This window comes from Coptis chinensis, chromosome 5, assembly GCF_015680905.1.
Source record: "Coptis chinensis isolate HL-2020 chromosome 5, ASM1568090v1, whole genome shotgun sequence".
In the NCBI taxonomy this organism is placed as follows: domain Eukaryota; kingdom Viridiplantae; phylum Streptophyta; class Magnoliopsida; order Ranunculales; family Ranunculaceae; genus Coptis; species Coptis chinensis.
In genome coordinates this window covers 5,576,458-5,594,248 of record NC_141460.1, presented here as the reverse complement: position 1 = coordinate 5,594,248, position 17,791 = coordinate 5,576,458, and the positions used below count along the sequence as shown (strand labels likewise).

Below are 17,791 nucleotides of genomic sequence, written 5' to 3'. Positions count from 1 at the left end.
CTGGTGGGGCGGTTATACAAAAACTACGCTGGTTCACTGAAACGCCATTTTGTTGCTTCTCTTTGCAGAAAAACCTCACTACACCAAGAGTTTTCAGGTTAGTTTTCTGCCATTGTTGATCTTCTACTGTGTGCTTCGTTTTTGCGCTTTGTTAGTAAGTTGTTAGGTCGCTCGCTTAGTTGCTTGCGGTTAGAGTTGTGAGATACATGAGATGTCTAACTCAGACGATATGCGATCTAATGAGGTTCGCGAGGTTTCCCTTGGTTGGGATGACACGAAGAAAGAGAAGGAAGAGTCGGTTTGTGGGGTGAGTGATGGTGGCGACGAAGATGATGAGGTTGATGAGGCAACAAGTGGGGAAGATGATGCCCAATCTGTGTCTGTGGTTGCTGAAACTAGCACTTCAGGTCGCGGTGAGAGGTCGTCTTTTAGTGGGCTGCCTCCTAGAGCTGTAGACAGACACGCTTTGAGGGCGTTCCCCTATTTGAGGGAAACGTAAGGGATAACCGTAAGCGGTCTGGAGATCCATGAGCCCGACCAGGATGCTCGGGTCTTTAGTGATAGGTACAACCCACCGAACTATGGGGTTATAATCTGTGAGGGGCAGCTGAGGGCGCACATGACAATACCGTTCTCGAAGCTGGTTTGTGAGTTCTTGAACCATTGTGGCAAAGCGCCTGTTCAGTTTGTGGGTAACACGTGGCGGTTGTTCAAGGTGTTTGACCTGCTGAACGCTAGCGGTGAATACCAGATAGAGGTCGCTGATATTATTGAGCATTTCTCAAGAATAAAAGCGATCTCGGTATTTGAACTTTAGCTTGCAAACTCGAGCTAAGCTGTCGAGCGTTATGGATGGTGTGAGTAACGAGTCTTGGGATAAAAGACCGTTGCTGCTTGTTAGAAACTACTGCGCTAGGGGGTTCAGTGTGGAAAATAAAATATGTGAATTTACTGGTAGGTACCAGTACACTATCTGAGAATTCTGATCTTGCGTTGGTTGATTTTGTACTGACATTACTATTTTGTTGTCTGTGCAGAGCTCGCTCTTGAGAAGGAGACGAATCGAGAGGTGATTGAGAAGTTTGCTAGGTTGACGCGAGCTGAGAAACGGGTGAAGCTTCCTGAGGTTGTGCATTTCTTTAAGGAACGGGGAGGGCCCACGATTAGGGAGGAGAGGGAAGTGCAAAAGAAGAGGGCGCGGGGTAAGGTGAGTGGTAAAGCATCGAGGAATCCTGTGATGGAAAAGCGTAAGAGTGATTTGGTGACGAGGGAAGATAAGAACCGAGGCCGTGCTGGGTCGAAGCGACCCACTAGAGGTGCTGGTACGTCTGGGTCTAGAATTGGGAGGGGGAAAGAGGACGCTTCGTTCGACTTGGATGACATCCTCTTTGAAATCCCTGAGTGAAGCCGCTTGCCCAAGAGGAAGGGTAGCGACCAAGAGTCTCGACCTGCCAAGGTCGCAAGGGTAGTTGAAACCGCGCTTGGAGGTGGTTCTAGAACTGGTGGTGAAGGGGGAACCGGGGGGAGGGCGGCTCGTAGTTCGAGGGCGAGGCCGATGCCCGACTTCAGCGTGCTGGGTGAGGAGACCACGGAGGTTGCTCCGGCCAAGGTCACTGGAGATACTTCCGGAAAGATGAAGGGGAAGGCTATTGTGAAAGAGACTGACAAAGGTCCCTCTAGTGGTGGGAAAGATGAGCTAGAGCGCAATCTGATGTATGTGGATGACGTGTCTTGCAAAAAGCGTTATGTGAAGAGGTCGGATTGTAGCTATAAATCCGCACCTATAGCTGCTTGTTTGCTGGAGGGAATGACGCTGGATGGTGATAGGAAGGACTTGGATGCCAAGGATTTTGGAGTCAATTTGGGGGGATGGATAAAGGCGTTTGTGTCCGGTGAGTAGCTCATGTATTTCGACTTGTGCGTTTTATTGTGCTTTGTGTTATTACTTGATGCTAACGTGATATCTTGTCGCGAGTTGTCGCCTTGGTGATTGCCGGGTACCGAAATTAAAAAGCCTTTGCCAGTTGGAGCTAGAAAACCGAGGTCGAAGTCGTTGAGGATGAGCTCGACTCTTGGGGAAGTGGAGCGATCGAGAAGAAAGAATGGATGCTTTGAGGATGGAATGGGCCAGCGTCGTACGACCGGAGAAGACGCGTCGGTATCAATGAGTCGGTCGGGCTGAGGCATGAAATGAACGACCTGAAGAACGAGGTAGCTACCGCGAATGCTTATGCTGAAAGGTGCAAAACTACCACCCTGCAGGCAAAGGATGCCTATCTTACGATTCGTGTTGAGATAGAAGAGCTGGAGAAAAAATATTATGATCTGCAAGAGGAACACGAACGTGGGGCTCTGGGTGATCGTAGGGGCAAGCCACTCGAAGATGCTAGTATTGTTCTCAAAGTCGTGCTTCCTTCGTCTACTAGTGTGGTGGTTGAGCAGCCTACGGTTTCGAGCGACCTGGACATGACCGTGATTGATGCAGCTGCAGAGACTTCTGGTGACTCGAGCTCTTCTCAAGTTTTGGATGTCATTTTCACTGAAAGTTTTGACCACGTTGTTTAAAGATGGTCATTTGAATTTGTGTTTGTTTGTGGCCTTTGGCTTGAAACAGTAGAGCTGGTTTCCTGGGGTAACCTGGGCAGTTCGTCTTGCTTTATGTTTGTGTTAATGATGAACTACTTGGTTTCCTTGAATGTATTGGGGGGTTCAAGTAGTGATGACTGGTGGCTAACTTAGCTGGATTTCTTGAGTAGACTCAGCAGCTCGGTTAGTCTGCGAACTGCGGCTTAACTGTGGTCGTCAGTTCGCTCATGTGCTTGTATGGAAAGCATGCTGCTTCACTTTGTTTAATTAGCTTTGCGTATTATATATTTGATTGCATTTTGTAAGCGTGTGACTGCTGTTGCGACTTGTTGTAAGAGTGATATAGTCTAAACGACCTGTGAATTTGTTGATCTGTCTTGCTTGTTATTCGATTTAAGCGTTGTAGGTTGCACATATCTTGAGGACGCTTGGAGCGTTCTATATTCCGAAGTTATCTGGGCTACAGTACGTGAATGGCACATGTAGGAATATGAGCGGTCGAGAGATATGAAATGATGGCTGCCAGGTGGCCTGCCGTTTGGGATCTCGATGCTATTATTACTTGCCTTGGGAAGAGACGTTACTTGGGCATAAATAGGACTGTTTTGAGAATCTGAAGAGTATTTGCTCGTCTCTTTCTTCAAGTTACTCTACTCTCTTAGATAGTGTTGGCCTTCTTTCCTCTACTGATCATCTCAGGTACGTGTTTTTGTTCCTCTTTTCTTTGTTTGTCCTAGTAAACTTTGTTCGTGTAGCAGCTCGCTGATCATTGGTTGTGTTTGTAGACTTTAAAATGGCTAGACGTCGAGAAAAGACTGCTGGTGGTAGTGAGGGGTCGAGGGAAACTTCTCCCCTGGTGATGGAAGAGATGGAATTTAGACCTCATCCTCTTGGTAACCATGGTAAGCGTAAAGCTGACGATTCTGATGCTACTACTAAAAGAAGGGCTTTTTGTGTCACTTATTTTTTTTGGCTCATGTCACTTACTAGAAAAAGGTGACACAGAGAGTTTTGATGTGTCACTTTTTTATGGAACGAGGGCTGATGTGTTGCTTCTAGGAAAAGTGACACAAGTAATTTTATTTTTTGTGTCCCATTATGTGAACGTGACACTAGTGATTTGCCTTGTTGTGTCACTTCTGGGTGTAAAAAAATTGAAAACAAAATTAACAAATTATTGAAATACATAAGCGACACTAGTAAATGAAACTCAAATTTGTGATTTGGGCGCGCGGCTATATTTTTAGGATCCCTCCCAAAAGAATTAAAACTTAACTAAACCTAAAAGCAAAAGAACACTTCGGATTAAAAAAGAAAAAAAAACATAAGAAAAAAAAACAGAAAAGAAAAACCTCTCGCAAAAACACTGAAGAGACCTCACTGTTCTTTCTCCCTACTAATTCTCACCAGCGTTCTAACACCACGCGCTCTCCCACCCAGCAGTCTCTCGTCCATCCCTCGTTCTCCGTCCCAGTTCCCTTTCCAGCTGTCTCTCTCTCTCTCGCGAGCAAGAAAATAAAGGTAATATTTTTTTTTCATTTTTATTTAATTTCATTGAGCAAGTTCTACCTTAATGTTGAGCTCTGCTCCTAACTAAAGGAGTAGCTAGTCGCTGTTGCTATGCCATGTTTTACGATTGTAGCTGGGTTGGCTTTAGAATGAATATCAAAGGGAAGTCCAGAGAGAGATGAAGTTTATAGTCAACCTCTGCCTCTCAGATAGCCTTCTTTTCCAACACTTCTATGTGGAGATGGATGTAATATTAATATGATTGATAGTTACAGTTTACTATTATATTTGCAGTTTTCAAAAGTCTCAAATTTAGGGCTTGGTTCCGGCCTTGTTTCGTAGTGAATTTATGGATTTGAATACTTCTCACACTGAATTCTAATTTGTAAATTCAACTTGACTTGTACCTAGAACAAAGAATAAGGGTATCCAATTGAAATACAGGCACTATTTTCTATTTGCGGTTAGATGTGCTCGGCAGATGCTAAAACTAGAGTGTGATGATAGGCAGCATTAGTGTGGTATTTTCTGGTGAAAATGATGGTATCAAACCCGCTTTAGTACAAAATGTTGCTCCGTGGAGCCTGTGCATTATTGCTTCACCAATTGATCAGATATTTCCAACTTTACTGGTGGTTGACAGCAACATGACAATCATGGTAAGACTTTTCTACTACTCTCTGATGATAAGCCGACTGCACATGTTTTCGTTGATTTTGACCCTGAAAGAATTAGTCTAACTTTGAGTATAAACTATAAAAATATCTTTCTCAGCACCCACTCTGATTGCACAGGGACCTGGCGGTCAATGGTTGGGAACCCTTCCATGCATGGTGCATAAACAAAAAGTACTAGTTGTAGTGTTGTACACTTGTACTAAACAGTAACACTAAATAAAGAAAAATATAACCCATAAGCGTTAGGGCTTAGCTGCAGGTTAATCCGATCCCATAAGCTGTTTAAGATATGTTTGAGTAGTGTTTGACAAGTTTTAGCTCACTCTCTTTGACTTTTTGTTCAATTATCGAACTACTAAAGTTTTCTAATTAAAAAACTTGTTATTGCAAACACAATAAATTCACTCTTAATCTTAAATAATAATTGAATTAAAAATCTTTCGATTGTACAAAAAAAAAAAAAAAAAAAAAAAAAAACCAAACATACTTCACTTGTAAAACATCAACAAACAGCAATACGTCTATGCTTTATGTAGAATTTCCTATGGTTGATATATTGTGATATGCGTCGTTCTGCACTACAATTCGTACAGCCCACCTTGAAAAAAATTAGGGTTAGTTAGACTTACCCCCCATTAATAGTTGCAATTAGTGTTACCCTCCCATTTTCAAAAATATTAGTGATACCCCCATTCAAGATCCAAATTTCTGAGATGATTTTTTTTTTTCAGATGAAGAAATCTGACCGTTGGATCTTACAAATGGGAGGGTATCACTAATATTTTTGAAAATAGGGGGTAACATTAATTGGCAACTAGTAATGGGGTAAGTCTATCTAACCCAAAAAATTATGGATCCGCCCCTGAGCGCCCTATGACGTTGGTGTGGTGGTAACGATTTCGTGTCTGCTTTCTCTAGACCCAGTTATGTCTCTATAGTCATCAGTTATCCTTCGAGCCTCTCCTGGTGAAAAATAGTAGAAACCGTGATTACAAACTATGTGGCCCAATTAAAATGTCTAAGATTTCAATTTGAAGCACTTTTCAACATGACCCATTTTTTTTCTGTCTTCAAAATACAAGGGAGAGGGTTTCAATGTGAAAAAGATGACAACAAGATTGGTATACGGGAGGAGATATTTTAGTGGAGGGATTTGTAGTATTGATACATGGAATAAAAGAGATGCTTCTGGGAGACTGATTCTATGTTTCTCTACTGTTGGATAAGTATTGAGAAGCGAAGCAGCAATAACAGCATTTACTGCCAATGCATCTGGTTTGATCTTTGTTGAGCCAATGACAAAACAAATCCCAGATGTTGATATCATCCCACGTAAGTCCTTGATTGCTAGCTAATTTTTCTTCTTTACTACTCCATGCAAAACATTTTTTTGCAGGTTGTAGTTGTGCATGATCGAACTTGTCTATTTCTTCATCTTTGTAGTATACTGGAAACAATTTTGTAGAGTTGGAAATTACATGTTGTTATCTACATTATTTTAATCTGTCCTGCACATCTTGAACCAATGTTCCTTGCATAGTGGTTGCATTAGATGGGAAGGCTTCACTGCAGACAATGTCCTTGAACTCTAACTATATTTGCACCCTAACAGTATATGCATTCCCAATCTCACTATTTGTAATTGCTTTTAGCTTTCTTAATGTAACATTGTCAAATTTTTCGTCTGTGATTTTCAAGAGATCCAATGGTGGTGGTACAAACAAGTAAAACAACAATTGGGCAATCATCAACACCTACTGTTGCATACTTCTCTTCTAGAGGACCAAGCTCACTTGGACCCGATATTCTCAAGGTATTGTTGAACATCCAAATTTATTTAACTGAAAAAAGGAAAGACATAATGTTAGTTGTAAGTTTTATGTTACTTTTCTGGTGTAGCTAGATATAAGTGCACCTGGAATCAACATTTTAGCAGCATGGCCTCCAAAAACGCCTCCAGCCTTGTTACCAATCGATCGTCGCTTTGTGAATTGGAATTTTCAGTCGGGGACATCAATGTCATGCCCCCATGTATTTGGAGTAGTTGCTCTTCTCAAATCAGCTCACCCTGATTGGTCACCAGCTGCAATTAAATCTGCTCTAATGACTACAGGTAACAACTTTGATTGTATAGTAGCAGATTTAAAGTTTGCCTCTCATGAGCGTAGACATACATGGCAGGATTAAAGGTTTACTTTTTTATACTGCAAGTGAATGCTCATGAGAGAATCTTGCCAACACTAATAAAGCCAAGGAAATTCTAATTATTAGTAAACGTTGATTTAATTTTTCAGCTGACACTAAAGACACAAGTCATGACAACATTCTTGCCGGAGGGTCAATGAAGCTGGCTGACATATGCTACACAACTTAGGTTCTATATATTGACTCTTTCTTAAACTCTGAATGAACTAGAAATGCTAGTATGCAGAATGTTCTTTCACTGATAGAAAATCTAGTAGCATTATTTTTCATATAGTCTTAGCTAGCTTATAAATTGGTGCATGTGTAAATATGGCCGGTAGGCAATGCATTGTCTGTATTATTCATTTTCATAATATTTATAATATATTTTTCGTCGAACAGGTATTGGAGTTCTCTAGCAAGAAGAGTTACACCACTGAAATAGATGAATTTTGTCTTGAATTCATCGACTTTATCTAACAATTTATTTGAGTAGTTAATTTGGGTAAGTGGGCTTCCATATTTTCCCTTTCTTTATGTATATTTACTTTTCTTATCATTTTTTTTTCTTACATGTGCAATATACCCTTCTTGATTCACTTGCTTTTTAATTTTATATACTAGTCATAGTGGAATGATGACTTCATGATATGATGCAGGTGCATGGATCGATTAACAGATGAATAGATGATAGCTAGGTTTTTTGGTGTTGGAAGTGCGCACAACAAGTTAAGATATTGCTAGGATAGCATTGGCGTCTTGTAGTTTTTTGTTTTGTTTTTTGTTTTAATTTTTTGTGATTATTTTGGTATTAGAATGACTTATTTTGTTGGGAGTCAAATTGGATAATAGATACTAGGTTTGATCCATGAAATCAATAGAAGTTAATTGTTGTGAATGTTGTTTCTTTTTTCCCAAGTGGATGTTGTTTCCATATCATAAAGCAAGTTAAAGTGATTTTGGTTGTGATGTTTTGATAAATGTATGTGGATGTTGTTTCTGTCACAAAGCAGGTTAATGGGATTTTGGTTATGACGTATAGGATGTAGGTTGAAAAATGAATACGATCGAATACAAAAATGAGAAAATATTTAAAAAACAAATTATTTTCATTTGTCTCACTTTTGGAAGAAGTGACATAATATCTAATAAAAGTGACACAACTGACCACTCTTATGTGTCGCTTTTGACGTACTTGTGTCATGCTCTGGTCTAAAAGTAACACAACTAGTATACTTAATGTGTCACTTTTGACGTACTTATGTCTCGTTCGATCTGGTCCAAAAGTGACACAACTAGTATATTTAATGTGTCACTTTTGACGTACTTATGTCTCACTCTGGCCCAAAAGTGACACTTTTGACGTACTTATGTCTCGCTCTGGCCCAAAAGTGACACAACTAGTATACTTAATGTGTCACTTTTGACATACTTATGTTCATTCACGGGTCCAAAAGTGACACAACCAAGTATAATTTAATGTGTCACTTTTGACGCACTTATGTCTCGCTCGGTCCAAAAGTGACACAACTAGTATAATTTAATGTATCACTTTTGACATACTTATGTCTCGCTCTCGGTCCAAAAGTGACACAACTAGTATACTTAATGTGTCACTTTTGACGTACTTATGTCTCACTCTGGTCCAAAAGTGCACAACTAGAATACTTAATATGTCAATTTTGATGTACTTATGTCTCGCTCTGGTCCAAAGTGACACAACTAGTGTACTTAATGTGTTACTTTTGACGTACTTATGTCTCGCTCTGGTCCAAAAGTGACACAACTAGTGTACTTAATGTTCATTTTTTAGTTACTTATGTCTCACTCTGGTTCAAAATTGAGACAACTAGTATACTTAATGTGTCACTTTTGACGAAATTATGTCCCACTCTGGTCCAAAACTGATACAACTAGTGTCACTTTTGACAAGCACTGTGACACAAGAGGTTATTTTTAAGTGTCACTTTTATTAACAAAAAGTGACACATTTAGTAAGGCTTTTGTGTCACTTTTGGTAGAACTTTATATGTTAGGGGCTTATAGGTCACTTCAGAATTAGTTTCAAAAGTGACACAAGTGACTTCTTGTGTCATTTAAAAAGTGACACAAAAGCCCTTATTTTAGTAGTTCAGGTCTCCGAGTCGTGGAGGGGGCGACGATCTGGGGCAAGATCACCATGCTGCGTCTGGCAGCTGGTCCCCGCATCTTGGTGATGTGGGGCGCGACTTCTTCTACATTGGGAAGAAGCGGATGGTGAAGTGTTCTGATTGTAGTTTCCATTCAACCTCTATATCAAGCTATCTTTTGGAGGGGATAGTACTAGACGGTGATAAAGACGAGCTAGAGAGTGAAAGTATGGAAACGACCCTGAAGACCACCGACGCGGCTTGTTGTTTGGTGAGTTTTCTAGTTGTATCTTTTATTGTGACATGAATGAGGACTGTTAACAGTAACGTTCTTCGTGCAGTTTTTGGCGGGGTACGATAGGTTGAAGAGAACTGTTCAGCGTCCTGGTAACGGTGATGGTGGCGTGGCTGAGCTGGCGAGGATGCGTGCTGCTTGGGAAGTCGATAAGAAGAAGCTGACGTCCTTGAGGAACAAACATCAGGACACGCTGAAGGAGAAGACTGTGCTGGCTAGGGCAGTGAGGGATCTGCAAAAACAGTTGGTGTCCGTGACTGAGTACGCTAAGCAGTGTCAAGTGGTGGCTTGCAAAGTGCAAAAGGAGTATGATCGAAGTTGTGAGATCATGCTCTACTGGCAGAATTGTACGTGGAGCTACTGGAGAAGCAGGACCAGGAAGCTGAAGAAACCGCCGCACTTGTTGTTGCCCGTGATGCGAGTCATATCCCTTCTACTAGTGCCGTTCCAAGGGACAAGCATGTTGTTGCTAATGCAGGACGATGACTTTTTAGACTTCTCTCTGTAAGTGTTAAAGCGAGTTTTTTGATATGTTACGATTTCTCCTCTCTATAAGAGAATGAAACAATAGAGTTGGTTTCTCAGGCTTGCCTGAGTAGTTCGCTTTTTGGTGTAGAATCTTTAACGAGCTGGTTTCCATGAGAGTGGCAGATCGATGTTTTATCGCACTTGTAAGAACTACCGATCTGGATTTCCTGGGTAAACCCAGCAGATCGGTGAATTCGCGAACTGGTTTTCCAATATTGGGTCGGCAGTTCTATTGATGAATATGTATGGAATGCATGCTTATGCTTGATTGCTTGTAGCTAGTGTTTTGTTTATGATGGTTGTAGTACATAGTGGCTATGAAGCCTGAGATATAGCTTAAGAAAACATTTTACTCGTTAAGTTTTGCGTGAGAGAGCGATCTCACTGAGTTGATCCTAAAAGTATAGGTCCTCTACTAGTGAGAATTGGAGAGGCTATGAAGCCTGTTAGCTCAAGAGAGCATTCTGCTCGTGGAGAGCGTATTTAGCTTACAAAAGCGTATGGCTCTCTGAGAGCGTATTTAGACTATGAGGGTGTATTGCTCAATCGAGGCGATTTAGCCGAAGGCTACGCATCGCTCACTAAGAGCGTTTTGAGCCCTCGAAGGCGTCTTTGCTCATTTCGAGAGCATTCTCACTGAGTCAATCCTAGAAGTATAGGTCCTTAACTTAGTGAGAATTGGAGAGGCTATGAGCCTATAAGCTCATGAGAGCGTGCTACTCGCGGAGAGCATATTTAGCCTCTGAAGGCGTACTGCTCACTGAGAGCATTCTCACTGAGTCAATCCTAGAAGTATAGGTCCTTAACTTAGTAAGAATTGGAGAGGCTATGAGCCTGTAAGCTCATGAGAGCGTGCTGCTCGCGGAGAGCATATTTAGCCTCTGAAGGCGTACTGCTCACTGAGTTAATCCTAGAAGTATAGGTCTTCAACTTAGTGAGAATTGGAGAGGCTATGAGCCTGTAAGCTCATGAGAGCGTGCTGCTCGCGGAGAGCGTATTTAGCTTATGAAAGCGTATGGCTCACTGATAGCGTATTGAGCCTCTGAAGGCATCCTGCTCACTGAGAGCATTCTCATTGAGTCAAGCCTAGAAGTATCGGTCCTCAACTTAGTGAGAATTGGAGAGGCTGTGAGCCTGTAAGCTCATGAGAGCGTGCTGCTCGCGGAAAGCGTATTTAGCTTATGAAAGCGTATGGCTCATTGAGAGCGTATTGACCCTCTGAAGGCGTACTGCTCACTGAGAGCGTTGGAACTTATGAGAATGCTGGAAGTGCGCCGGTACTGGTGTTGCACTTGGTGCAAGTACGGTTTTGTCGTTGATGCGATTGAATAGAGTGGTTGACAACACAAACATAATTAAACTACCTTAATTGATAAGAAATAAAAACATGAATTGTACGAGACTGCCTCTTTATTGATAAAATCTCTTTAACAAATAAGTATTCCAGGGGCGTGGTAGTGGTTTCCCTTCTTGCGTCTTGATCCAGTACGCCCCGTTGCAAACAACTAGGTCGACGATGTATGGTCCCTCCCATGTTGGTGCTAGTTTGGACTCATCCTGAGTCTTTTTCAGAACTAGATCACCAAGCTGAAAAGATTAAGGATGTACTCGTTTGTTGTAGGACTTCTTTAGAATCTGTTGATACGATGCCACTCTGATGGCTGCCAGGTCGCGGCGCTCTTCCAGCAAATTGACCTCACGTGCTAGGACGGAGTCATTTCATCCTGATTCCACAAGTTCTGATCGAGTCATAGTGATTGTCAGCTCGGTGGGAATGACGGCTTCTGTGCCATAGCATAGGGAGAATGGTGACTCACCAATGCTGGAGCGAGCTGGGGTGCGATGAGCCCACAGAATGTTCTCTAACTGGTTTGGCCATTGGCTCTTGTTCTTTTTAATCTTTTTCTTCAAGTTTTCTAAGATTGCTTTGTTGCTGGCCTCTGCTTGGCCATTGCTTTGAGTGTACTGGGGAGTGGAGAATGCATGAACTATTTTCCACTTGGCTAGAAACTCTTTGACTATTTGCCCTTGAATTGGGAACCATTGTCCATCACCAGGGTGTGTGGCAAACCCAGTCTGGTGATAATATGAGTCCAAATGAAGTTTCTGACATGTGACTCTTTGACATGTGCTAACAGAATTGCTTCGACCCACTTAGTGAAATAATCAGTTACAGCTAAGACGAAGCGGAAACCGGTGCTTTTCTATGGGATGAATGGTCCCATGATGTCTATGCCCCACATGTGAAATGGCCAAGGGTTCGCAATGCTAATCAACTTGCGAGCTGGTTGGATGATGTTGTGGCCGAAGGTTTGGCATTTGATGCACTTGAGGACATATGTTTTGGTGACGATCTGCATGTGAGGCCAAAAGTATCCTTAGGAGATCGCTTTGTGGGTCAAAGAGCGCCCTCCAGCATGGTTGCCACACTCTCTTTCATGAATTTCTGCAAAAATTAATTGACCTTTTGGGCTTATGCACCTCAAAAGAGGTCTGCCAGCGGATTTGCGGAATAACTTGTTATTAACTAGGCAATAACGGCGAGCCAGATATGGGACTTGTCTGGCTTTGGAACGCTTTTCTGGGAGTGTACCGTGTTGGATGTACTCTATGATGGGCTGCATCCACGTCTGACTCATCTGAGCCTTAGAGAGTGGGCATAGGTCGCTGATTTCTAAAATGTAGTCCATTTGGTAAGTAGGTCGGTCAACTACCTCAATCAGTAGTTGTCTCGGGGCGCAGTTCGGTGTTTGAGTAGCCAAGTAAGCTAAACTGTTTGCGTGACAGTTCTCATCACGCAAGAAGTGGTGTATGGTGGCTCTCTTGAAAGACGGGAGTAACTAATTAACAACTTGAAGGTATTTAGAAAGGTTACCTTCATGGGTAGTGTACTATTTAGCAATCTGGCGAACGACCAGTTGCGAGTCACTAAAGACCTACAAATCTTATACATCGAGCTGTAGCGCCATTCTGAGCCCCATGATTAATGCCTCGTACTCTGCCCTATTGTTGGAGGTCGTAAAGTTGATGTGAACTGATTTCTCCACCATTGGTCCATCTGGCGACACTAAGACAACTCCGATTCCACTCCCTCTGGGGTTGCTAGAGCCATCCACAAAGAGAGACCAGACGGTCTTGTCATTTTGCTTTGAGGGTAAGATGTCGGCTTCAGGTTCCCAATGTAGGTTGTTGACAGGGAAGTCGGCGACGACCTGTCCTTTCTGCGAGGTGCGTGGGACGAACTCGATGTGGTGTTCCCCGAGTTCTTCAACACATACTGCCATGCGAGTTGTCTTGTTCTCTTTATGAAAGATTTTCTTCAACGGGAGGTCAGTGAGTACTTTGATTGGGTGCGCTTAGAAATAAGGCCTAAACTTCCTTGCAGAATATAATAATGCGAGTACTATTCTTTCGATGTAAGAGTAGTTCTTTTTGGCCAGAGTTAGCGTCTTACTTGTGAAGTAGATTGGTTTCTCGGAGTTGTTATCCTCTTTGAAGAGAACCAAACTGATAGCAAAGTCTAAATATTGCGAGATAAAGCCCAAGCATTTCTCTATCTGTTAGTTTAGCTAGGACAGGAGGTGTTGTGAGATACTCTTTGAGGGTGGAGAACGTTTGGTGACATTGATCGTTCCATGAGAACTGCTCGCCTTTTTTAAGAAGTTGTAGGAACGGTCGACACTTGTCTGATGCTCTGGATATGAATCGGTTGAGTGCAGCGACCATGCCTGACAGCTTTTGTATCTGCTTCTTTGTCTGCTGGTCGAGCATATCCAAGAACGACTGGATTTGGTCTGGGTTAGCTTCGATTCTGCGCTGTGAGACCTGATAGCCTAGAAATTTCCTGGAGGACGCTCCAAAAAGGCATTTTTCTGGATTCAGCTTCATTTGAGTGCGGCGTGACCTGGAGAACGCTTGCTCAAGGTGAGTGAGATGGTCACCTGCTTTCTTGCTCTTGGCGACCATGTCATAAATATAGACTTCCATGGTATCCCCTAACATGTCTTGGAACATGTCAGTTACCAGTCGTTGATACGTCGCTCCGGCATTCTTGAGGCCGAACGGGAGGATGTTGTGGTAATAAATGCCCTGCTCTGTAATGAAAGATGTTTTCTCTTGATCTTCCTCAGCAAGTGGTATTTGGTTGTACCCACTATATGCATCCATGAAGGAGAGGAGCTCGTGGCTGCAGGTCTGGTCTACAAGTCGATCGATTCTAGGTAAAAGGAAGTTGTCTTTGGGTGTTTCTTGGTTGACATTAGTGAAGTCAACGCAAAGGCGAACCGTGCCATTCTTTTTTGGAACTGCCACTATGTTAGCGATCCAATCTGGGTAGTTGACCTTTCGGATGAAACCGACTTCTTTGAGTTTGTCGACCTCATCATTGATTGCTTTTTGAAACCGTAATGATAGTCTCCTAGGTTGCTGTCGAACTAGTCGAGCATTAGGATTGACATTTAATCTATGGCATGCAATGCTAGGATCTATACCCGACACATCAATATACAACCAAGCAAAAACATCTTTATTCATGGATAAAAAGTTTACAAGCTGGGCTTTGAGTGTGGGGTCGAGGTTAGCCCTTACATAGACGAACTTAGGATCATCGTCTGTTCCTAAGTTCACTTTCTGCCTTTCGTCGGCTTGGACTGTGGCATGTGGTGGGTGAATGTCCTGTGGGGGACTGCTATTTGTAGTTACTTTGTCGGTCTGATGAGTAATGGGAGTTGCTGCGGGGAACTAGAGCTTTTCGTGGTTATGACATGTGGTCGAGATGACCGTGGTCATAACAACAGAGGCTCGAGTACTTGCCTGAAGCTGTATTGGTTGTATGGGATCTAGTGGGGCGACCTCTGGGGTCTGAACAGGTGGAGCACTGACTGTGGGAGCGACCTCTAGGGTCCTGACGATTGAATCAATAACTGCTTTAGTGACCTTCGGGATCTGGACAGATGGATAGACCTTTTTGCTGGAGCCCCCAGCATTCTGAGTTGGTGCGTTACCTCTTACCTCAGCGACCAAGTCTCAGGCCATCGTGTAGCTGGTGGGCTCGTTTCTTATGCTGACAGGGGACTCAACAGTTTTATTCGCTGAGAGGATTTGATTACAATGATAGGCCTTGAGTTGGTTGCTTCAAAGCTCCATCATGCCCCTAAGGCCTGGAAAATGAATGACTTGATGCAGTGTTGATGGTACGACCTGCATTTGATGAATCCAACGCCGTCCTAGGATGGCGTTGTAAGATGACTTGATATCTAAGACACTGAAACACGTATTGAAGCTGACTTTGTCCTCTCGTGATCCCACTGAAACTGGGAGTATAATATCCCCAATTGGGTCGGCTCTGGAGCCATTTAACCCGTATAGAGGAGCAATTGGATCTATGAAGACTGACTTGGGGAAGTTCATCTCTTGTACTGTGTGGTAGAACAAAATGTCACATGAGCTACCAGGGTCAATCAGAACACGCTTGACTGTCTAGTTGTTGATTTTGACATGGACTACAAAGCCGTCGTTGTCGCGGGGAAACAAACTTTTTGCCGAGGTCGGCTATCGCGGAAAGTGATGTCTTGGTCTTTGCGACACGAACTTCGCAGGCGAGTGCCGCTTGTGAGGAGAAATGGTAAACTTCTTGAAGGGCACCCATGCACCTTCTTTTCTCTTTGGACGAACTAACCGAGTCGTTAGGGAAAGTGATCATATGAATAGTTCTTTCATTTTCGTGATCTGATAAGTGCAGGCGTCGCTCGTGGCGGGAACGGTCACTGGGACGTCCTCTACTGCGAGATAGAGTTTGATCGTTGTGGCGATCAAGATGGGGTGGAGTTCGGCTGCGCAGCCTACGAGCCATCAATTTATGGCGCAGATCGCCATCAACTATGTTGGTGTACTGCTTGTTGTGTCCAGCTTCAATGAGGTCTTGAAGGTAATGCTTTAGCCCCCCAGCATGCATCAGTCTCATGACATTTTGCTCGGTGAAAGGCGCAGTAAGGCTTGTCAGGTCGATCTGCTGGTTGCCATACATCAGGTCGGTAGTATGCAGCTCGCTTGATCTTTTCCAGTATGTAACTGGGAGATCGTGTGAGGACTGCGAACTCACGATCATTATTCATTCGGTTTCCTGACTTCCGTTCTTGCTGTTGTGGTTGTTGTCGGGGTCACTTTTGTGAAGTTGAGGGGTTATCGGAAATTGCTGCGACTTCTTCTTCTTCTGGTAAGCCCTGGCACCTCAGTCCTTATTGTAGCTTAATGTACTTGTCCACGCGAGCATATAGCTCGGATAACGTCTCGGGGCGTTCTTTCATCAACGATCTGGCGAGTGCCATGTTGCACACGCGACAGGCATTAGAGAATGCCAAAGTGGCAAATGATTCTTTCAGGCTAGCTTCCATGCATAGTAACTCTGCTTTAAATCGACCTAGAAACTCACAAATGGTTTCGTCTTCACCCAGTGAGAGTTGGAACAGCGAATTGAGATCAACTTTCTTGCGTCTGTTACGGACATACTGACTAGCGAACAAATCGGTGAGTTGCTCGAAGGTCTTTATTAAGTCTGACTAAAGTGAAAAGAACCAATCGAGTGCGCCATCTTTGAGGCTGGCTGGAAATAGACGACAATGAAGATGGTCAAACTCAGGTGCGCTGTAGAGTATCAGGCTTTGAATGTAGCGAGCTACGTGCTGCCCAGGACATGTGCTGCCATCATACATCAGAAAACGTGGTTGTATGAAATCTAGAGGAGAAGCTCTGCTCAGTACTTCAGCAGTAAACGGAGATGTACGGTATGTCTTCAGTATTTTTTGGACGATCTGGGTGGCGTCTTTCTTGACAGCGCTTTGGTCAATCTGTTGTGACAATTCGTTGATCTGTTGATTAACTTCATTGATGTCGTCTTCTGCTAGGGGAGGAGGTGGAGTCTGAGTATCGACTTGCGTGCGAAGTAAGACGTTCTCCTGCCTGAGCAGGGTGATTTGTTCATTCATCGTTCCTAGCTGACCAGCTAAACTCTGGATTTGAGCTTCGAAGCTTGCCATGCTTCGTGGGCTTGAAAATTTTGGTTTCTGGTGTTAGGATTTGTTAGGTGGTTTCTCAAGAAATCGAGACCACAGGCGGCGCCAATGTAAAGGAACGTTTTGGTCTTTCCTTTACATACAAAAAGAGAGAAGGAGAACGGATTAGAATATGGTTAAGACTGAGTTTGTCGAGGAGCGAACTGCCTACGTATCTTCTCTTGATTCTGGGGGCAGAGAAGAATCAGGTCTGGCATAGTTCATATGGAGAGTATTTATAGGTGATCAAAGTGAATCCCCACCCAACACGTGTAAAGAACAACACAAATGTAGGGTCAAGATTATGGAGGCGTGTGGGAACTGTGTTTATAGGTCTGCTGTAATGATGGGGATTAGTAGCTTCATGGGATGGTCGATGGCGGTGATTTGATTTCGCGTCTGGCGTAGATTCCCTCATGATTGCTTCTAGAAGGTAAGATGAGTCATGCTATAGAACGGTCTGTATGATGATACGAACTGTTCTGGAGCGATCTCGTAGCTTGCTTGCGGCTGCGAGCTAGTGACATAGGTCGGCGAAGTACATCAGAGATTGGTGTGGTATCTCCACCATGCTGAGCACGTGCTTGATATTTCTGAAAGAGAATATTACTCCCTCACAAACATATTCGTACAGGAAAGAAAAGGGGTATAGGACAGCCCCTTGGATACCCAGGAACAATTCCCTGTGCATCAGTAAAACAACTGTCCAACCTCTTATTCCATTTAGAATACTAGGCCATACATTATATGTAATGCTTTTCTTCACATCATCATGTTCAATGACTTGTGTTGACAATAAAAGTAATTATCAAATATCAAGTAATATGTAATTGA

General features: G+C 43.1%; 1 protein-coding gene across 2 annotated transcripts; it reads left to right on the top strand.

The window, feature by feature from the left end:
• The first annotated feature begins 5,629 nt into the window (after window positions 1-5,629).
• Window positions 5,630-7,715, top strand: LOC147496390 (subtilisin-like protease SBT3.18). 2 transcript variants are annotated; one of them, XM_086562453.1, is made up of 5 exons: window positions 5,630-6,585; window positions 6,672-6,885; window positions 7,067-7,146; window positions 7,359-7,461; window positions 7,616-7,715. In XM_086562453.1, exons 1-3 carry the CDS (start codon window positions 6,478-6,480, stop codon window positions 7,144-7,146), a joined length of 402 nt encoding a protein of 133 aa, XP_086418579.1. In that variant the 5' UTR covers window positions 5,630-6,477; the 3' UTR covers window positions 7,359-7,461; window positions 7,616-7,715. The 2 variants fall into 2 exon arrangements, with proteins under 2 accessions (XP_086418579.1, XP_086418580.1); XM_086562454.1 differs by lacking the exon at window positions 7,067-7,146.
• The last annotated feature ends 10,076 nt before the right edge of the window (window positions 7,716-17,791 follow it).

Bases quoted from the DNA above. Each gene is read 5' to 3' on its own strand.
- LOC147496390 (XM_086562453.1), top strand. From the start codon at position 6,478: ATGGTGGTGGTACAAACAAGTAAAACAACAATTGGGCAATCATCAACA. The intron at 6,586-6,671 runs GTATTGTTGAAC...TTTCTGGTGTAG, and splicing joins TTGGACCCGATATTCTCAAG to CTAGATATAAGTGCACCTGG. The intron at 6,886-7,066 runs GTAACAACTTTG...TTAATTTTTCAG, and splicing joins ATCTGCTCTAATGACTACAG to CTGACACTAAAGACACAAGT.